Genomic DNA, 6,920 nt, shown 5'->3' with positions numbered 1-6,920 from the left:
GCCGACCCTGCGCATTCCCTGAGAGGGACGACCGGTTGCGGGGCCCGCACGGACGAGGAGGCGAGTTTTCTCCGGGCTCGGAGCTGAGGGGCCCGCTGTGCGAGGACGGCGACAACGCTGCGGAAGTGGAGGTGGCGGAGCGCGATGGCGCGTGCGGCACAGGTGAGCGCTGCGCGGGGGCGCGACCTCCGAGCTTCCGGAGTCGGGCACTTGGCCACCCTCGCTGCGCAGGCCAGCGCCCGCCGCGCGCCCATTGTGAGGTCAGGTGGCGGCGCGTCCGGCCCGGCCGAGACCCGGGAGCGGCCGCCGCGGCCAGTAGCTGCCGCCGCCTCCGCCGGCCCCTTCACCGGCTGCCCGGGTCAGACCTAGCCGGGAAGGGCGAGGGGGATGACGCTGGGGGCTCCGCTCCGGTGCCGCTCCCCGTGAAGGGCCGATCTCCCACCTCGCCGCCCTCCGCGGCAGCCAAGACCGCCGCCACCCAGACCTCTCGGAGTAAAGCGCTGCGAAGGCCGGGCTTGGACCCTCCCCAGGGACTGAGTTCTGTGGCCTGCCCGCCAGAAGTGAGCTGTTTGACAGAAACCTGAGAGCGTGGGAAATGCTCTAAGCACACTTACGGGGAGGCGAGTGACCGAGTTAATCGCAGTCGTCAGGTTTTTGCGGCGGGTACTTGAAGTCGAGGGCGAGGATTTGGACGTTTTCTTAGTTCCACTTTCTGAAAAGTAGCAAGTTTAGCTGTCTGTCCGAATGCTGCTCCTGTCAGTTTGGAAGAGCTACTTCCACAAGGGCACCCTGCTGGTTCCAAAGACTAGCTTAGGTTGGTGGGATTTCAGGAGATTGTGTTGCTGCTAACCCGGTGGGTTGACCTAGTATATGAAAGTGTATGCAGCTCGCTTTCATGGTTTAAGACAGAATTCATAGGCCTAGACATCCACCCAGGCTGGACCATGAGTACCTTCCTGTCTGTTCTTAAAATCCCTGCCGTGTTCCCTTATTTTCTTTTTGCTTTTGATTCTTGGTGTCACCAAGTAGTCCTTGGCGATCTTGAATTCGTAATTCTCTTTCCTCTGTCTCCCTGGTGCTAGGATGGTAGGCATACACCAGCTCACCAGCTTGGTTGGTTTGTTTTTTGTACCTGTTCAAAGAGGCAGTTGACATGTCACATCTTCCTTTTCCTCAAGTGTCTTTTAAACCTTTGACAAAACCCTCCGTGTGTTTGCTGCATGCCCAGCTGCCAGAGTTTGACCTGTCCACCCGCCATCGTTTCTGTGGTGTCCTTTGGTTTTGTTTTTTGAGGCAAGGCTTCTCATTGTCCTGGAGCCCCTCAGTTAGGCTGGCTGGCTGGCCAGTGAATCCCAGAGCTCCATCCGTCTTTGCCTCCCCGGCCCTGGGAATTTAACTGGGCACCGTCTTGCCTGGCCTTTCTGTTTTATTTTATGTGTGTTGGTGTTTCATTTGCCTGCATGGATGTCTGTGCACCATATGCGTGCCTGTAGAGTACAGAAAGGAAATCAGATCCCCTGGAACTGGAGTTACCATTAGTGGTGGTCATGAGTTGTCATATGGGTGCTGGTAATCAAACCCAGGTCCTCTAGAAAGCATTCAAGTCTCTTAACCACTGAGCCCTCTCTCCAGCCCCTTCCCTGGCTTTTTTTTGCACGTGTTCTGGAGTTGCAACCTGGACACTTGACTAAGAACTCTCTCCACAGCCCCAGTGAGCCCTTTTAAAAAGTGTACTAAAAAGGAGTGTTTGGATTGGGTTATTACCCTAAGAGACTAATAAGTTATCGTTCTTGCTATCTTTCAGTGCTTGTGAAACTGAACACACAAGTATGGATATGGGAAACCAACACCCTTCTATTAGTAGGCTTCAGGAGATCCAACGGGAAGTAAAGAGTATAGAGCAGCAAGTGGTTGGCTTCAGTGGCCTGTCGGATGACAAGAATTACAAGAGACTGGAGAGGATTCTGACGAAACAACTTTTTGAAATCGACTCTGTGGATACAGAAGGGAAAGGAGACATCCAGCAAGCTAGGAAGAGGGCAGCACAGGACACAGAACGCCTTCTCAAAGAGTTGGAGCAGAACGCGAACCACCCACACCGGATTGAAATCAAGAATATCTTTCAAGAAGCTCAGGCCCTTGTGAAAGAAAAGACTGTGCCCTTTTACAGTGGAAGCAACTGTGTGACTAGCGAGTTTGAGGAAGCCATCCAGGACATCATTCTGAGGCTGACACATGTTAAAACAGGAGGGAAGATCTCCTTGCGGAAAGCAAGGTACCACACACTAACCAAGATCTGTGCGGTACAAGAGATTATTGAAGACTGTGTGAGGAAACAGCCTTCCCTGCCACTTTCCGAGGATGTGCATCCTTCTGTCGCCAAGATCAATTCTGTGATGTGTGAGGTGAACAAGGCCAGAGGTACTCTGATTGCACTTCTGATGGGCGTGGACAGTTCTGAGACTTGCAGGCACTTATCATGCGTGCTGTCAGGACTGATGGCTGATTTAGATGCTCTAGATGTGTGTGGGCGTACAGAGATCAGAAATTATCGGAGGGAGGTGGTGGAAGATATCAACAAATTACTAAAATATCTAGATTTAGAAGAGGAAGCTGACAATACACATGCATTTGACCTGGGACAGAACCATTCCATTATAAAGATAGAAAATGTCCTCAAGAGGATGAGAGAAATGAAAAATGAACTTCTCCAGGCACAGAGCCCTCCTGAATTGTACCTGAGGTCCAAGACAGAGCTGCAGGGCTTGATCGGGCAGCTGGACGAAGTGAGTCTGGAGAAAAACCCCTGCATCAGAGAGGCCAGGAGAAGAGCAGTGATTGAGGTGCAGACCCTCATCACGTACCTGGACCTGAAGGAGGCCCTCGAGAAGAGGAAGCTGTTCCCGTGTGAGGAGACCCCCCCACATAAGGCTGTGTGGAATGTCCTTGGAAACCTGTCAGAGATCCAGGGTGAAGTCCTCTCCTTTGGTGGGAACCGAACTGATAAGAACTACATTCGTCTGGAGGAGCTACTGACCAAACAGTTGCTGACTCTGGATGCTGTTGACCCACTGGGAGAAGAGAAGTGTAAGGCTGCCAGGAAGCAGGCCGTGAAGCTGGCCCAGAACATCCTCAGCTACCTTGACATGAAGTCTGATGAGTGGGAGTACTGACGGACCGCTGATCCTGCCGCTTTGCACTTTCTCTCCTCTGGAGAGCTTTCCGCTCATGGAGCCTAAATGTAATGTCTATGTGCATAGTCAATCTCAGTATTTATGATTTAATCAAATTATATTCAGTATTTCTGCTGCTTTTGATGTTGCAAAACGAATATCATTATAGCACATTAACTTTTCCATCTGGCTCATTATCCTTACAATGTGTGCTTTGTGTTTATTTTGTGTGTTTTTAATGGGAACATGAAAAGGGCAGCATTCCTAAGTTTTAAATGGGTTGTGCAAGCATTAAATGCTTGAGAGTCTAGAAACAGATCAAACTTTTCTAACTCTGGCCAAATTAAGAGGAGGAGGAAATTCTGGGGTTGACTAAAGTCCAAGCAAACAAACATACAGAGATGCTTTATTCTGCTAAAAAGAGCTGGGACTTTAAAGTCAGAAGGCCGGATGGGTCCTGCCTAATTTTAATGGGTGGGGTTTTTGTTTGGATGGTCTGTTTTATCATAAACATTTTTGCTTGAAAAAAAAAACTGTTCCCCTGTGCTCTTCATTCTAGAGGGGGGATCTTGTGTACAGCACACACACAATGAATGGAGCCTAACAGCCCAATGGAAACCACACTGAGGAAGGGAAGGAACATCACCTATTCAGTACCTTCCAGCTATTTTTGCTTGTGTGATCTCGACTTAAAACTCTCCTTATTAGTTACTAAGGATAGGGCCATTTCAATGAAGCCAGTGCACCAAAGAGGACAAGGCCATCGCCGTCTGCCTGTAACCGCAGGATGAAAGGTATAGTGTCCGATGTCCGGTCACTGCAGAGCCAGCAGGGGCATGATAGCGTAGATGAGACGGATTCCTCTGTCAGTCACAGCCGTAAAACAGACACACCTGTTAAACATAACATTACTCACACCGTAATATGAAACACTTCTGTAAATCCAGAGGGACTGGTCTCTGCGGCCATGAGACAAAGTTAACTGCACCTTAAATACCACCTGTACGTACTTGGAGTGGGTCTGGGCGCCTGTGATGCCATCATTAGAACCTGTCAGTTATGTAGGGGGCTTTATTATTCATTTTACCCTCCCATGTGCTCCTGTGAATGTTTTCTAAGTAGCCAACGCTTTATGGCTGTCTATTAATGCAAGCAAAAGAACTCCCCAAACTTGTGCAGCGCTTTGATAACGCAGGCCCCAGCATAACAGACCCCACCCCATGTTCCCATTTCTTTACATGATCCTGTGAGAGCTGACCTTTTCAACTCTGAAAAACTGTGGGTTGTTTATTTTTTGTAAAAAATTCTCTTTAAACAGCTAAAAGTATGGCAGGCGAATGGATTAGCTTTACGTACCGAAAGTGATAAGCACAAAGCCCTAAGCTCGTGTGCACCATCTCTTCAAAAGCCCTTTACAGCTTTCCTACTGGGAATGTTCTAGAACACTGGGTCCTGTGGGCTTGTGGCAGCGAGCTGTCCCCACTGCTGTCCCTGGAATTCTCAGTTTGGTCAGAGCTGCCTGCTGCGACTTGTGTGTCCTAGCCTTAGAATGCTCAAGTCTTAAGTCACTTTCTGTGTATCTGTCACCTGGTTACTAATTCTTTAGCTTCATTTTGAGAGTCAGCCTCTCTCTCTCTCAAGAGTATCCATTGTTCCGTTGAGGAAGATATTTGTCTCTCTAAAGTGATTTTCCTGTCACCTGCCAGGACACCCCACGCTGCTGAGCTTGGAGCCTCGCTTAACGCTGGAGGCTTTCCCCAGGCCACAGGGTTTTGCACGCGAATCCTCTGGGGCTTGGAGGTGGGCACATGAGTTTGTGTGGCTGTTGGGGTAGGCGTTGTCTCCGTTACAGCTCCTTGGACCCAGTTGTTTCATAAAGAATAAGCAAAGAGTTGAGACTGGAGTTTCGGGGTTGGGGATTTAGCTCAGTGGCAGAGCGCTTGCCTAAGAAGCACAAGGCCCTGGGTTCGGTCCCCAGCTCCGAAAAAAAGAACAAAAAAAAAAAAAAAAAAAAAAAAAAGAACATCGAGACTGGAGTTTCTTGTCCCCCTTGGGAGCCACACGTGTCCCTTGTAAGTGAAAAAACTGCCCCAGGTAAAACCTCCCTGGAGAAGCGTGGCCTTCACAAGCCTTAAACCACATCATTGCTCTTTCTGAAAAGATTTGTCGTCCCCGGAATTCAGATAGCTTTGCCTTTAGCCTTTAGCCCATTCTGTGGCCTCCTAGGAAGCCTGTTCACAAAGCCACTGTTAAATGAATGTACTTAGTTGTTTAATGCTTTACTTTGCTAAAAATACCTACATGTTAGCTGTCATGAAGGGCAACCAGTTTTCCTCATTTAAAAAAATGTTTTTTTCTGTTTTCAATTTGAGGCTGGCTTTGAACTCCTGAGCTTCCTTCCTCCACCCTACGTGTGCTGGGATCACAGAGGTACCCTATCACGTTTGGCTTCTTGCTGCTTTAATGCAAGTCCCCAGGTTGGTTTTCTTGTTCTGTTTTGGTTTTGTCTCAGCTAATTCTATACATGAAGGTTGTCTTAGGCTTGGTTTTTTTTTTTTTTGTTTTTGTTTTTGTTTTTTTTTTTTTTTTTGAGGTAGGTTTTCACTCTAGCCCTGGCTGGTTTCACACTGCCAGCGTTCCTTCTGCCTCTCAGCCTTGAAAATACTAATATTACCAATGTATGTCACGAATGCTGACCATGAAGGCCTTCTGGTTAACAGAAGGACAGAAACACCTGCCCATGATTTTGATGTGTAATCCAGAAATGTCTCCCTTCTGCTGGCTCCCACCTCATCACTAGTAACTATGTGACTATTAGGGTCTCTAAAAGTCCTTATTCTCTTGACATCAACACAGTAGCACACCTCTAAGTTATTTTTTAAATAAAGCTCGTAGCTCAGCTTGGTATGGAGAAAGATGAGCCCAGAGCGAGTATCAAGTTCTCTGCTGATCTACAACTGCCTTGTCCCTCACATCTGACTGGGGAGGGACCCTTCATGCCCTTAGGACTTAGGGTTGACCTCTAAGCGCTGACGATGGGCCTGGCACACTATTCCCCTTTGCCGCACAGGAGTTGACCCTGTACAAATGAGAAACAGCCGCAGGATCTTTTCTAGAAAGAGCATCTTCCTGAGCAAGATCATCCTTGAGAAGATTCCGTTACACTGCTACCCCGAGAAGCCCGTCCATGCCCCACCCCCAAGCACATGCCCCACCCCCACCTGTCCATGTCCCACCCCCAAGCACATGCAGTCCACACAAACGCAGTGGAAGAGCAGGCTCTGTCTGCTCAGAAGTCTGGTACACAACAGGGGGACGTTTTCCTGACCATTTCCCATTGGAGCTTTCGTCATTCCACCTGCATGGAGCCTTCCCAAGCAGAAACAGAGGCAACCTGGGCTACCGTGTGGGGTTTTTGAGGATGTGAGTTGTACGGGTTAAAAAGAGTACATGCAGGGGCTGGGGATTTAGCTCAGTGGTAGAGCGCTTACCTAGGAAGCGCAAGGCCCTGGGTTCGGTCCCCAGCTCCGAAAAAAAGAACCAAAAAAAAAAAAAAAGAGTACATGCAGAACACTGGGTAGCATTAGGCATGTCGCAGACTCCCCTACGAACTTAACGGTAGTACTAAGATTAAACGCTACCCATCACCCTGCACCCGACCTCTTCGGAGCGGCAGTTTCTTCTAGGAGATACTAGATATGGAGTCGGGCATCTTGAGAGCTGGCAGTTCCGCTGGAAGCCAAGCCA

General features: G+C 49.0%; 1 protein-coding gene and 1 non-coding gene across 3 annotated transcripts; both read left to right on the top strand.

Moving 5' to 3' along the window:
• Positions 1-50: 50 nt before the first annotated feature.
• Bag5 (BAG cochaperone 5) lies at positions 51-3,706 on the top strand. 2 transcript variants are annotated; one of them, NM_001008526.2, is made up of 2 exons: positions 51-162; positions 1,805-3,706. In NM_001008526.2, the coding sequence occupies exon 2, from the start codon at positions 1,830-1,832 to the stop codon at positions 3,171-3,173; it is 1,344 nt and encodes a 447-aa protein (NP_001008526.1). In that variant the 5' UTR covers positions 51-162; positions 1,805-1,829; the 3' UTR covers positions 3,174-3,706. The 2 variants fall into 2 exon arrangements, with proteins under 2 accessions (NP_001008526.1, XP_006240663.1); XM_006240601.4 differs by lacking the exon at positions 51-162 and adding an exon at positions 605-620 and having other exon boundaries at positions 1,805-3,356.
• A 1,372-nt stretch (positions 3,707-5,078) lies between these two features.
• Trnal-aag (transfer RNA leucine (anticodon AAG)) lies at positions 5,079-5,159 on the top strand. Its single transcript has one exon. It is a non-coding gene; the product is annotated as a tRNA-Leu (tRNA).
• Positions 5,160-6,920: the final 1,761 nt, after the last annotated feature.

Source organism: Rattus norvegicus, chromosome 6 (assembly GCF_036323735.1).
Source record: "Rattus norvegicus strain BN/NHsdMcwi chromosome 6, GRCr8, whole genome shotgun sequence".
Lineage (NCBI taxonomy): Eukaryota > Metazoa > Chordata > Mammalia > Rodentia > Muridae > Rattus > Rattus norvegicus.
Note: the sequence above shows the minus strand (reverse complement) of the source record. Positions and strands in the feature narration are given on the sequence as shown.

What these genes read in the sequence shown, in the direction of transcription:
- Bag5 (NM_001008526.2), top strand. Translation starts at nt 1,830, where the DNA reads ATGGATATGGGAAACCAACACCCTTCTATTAGTAGGCTTCAGGAGATC.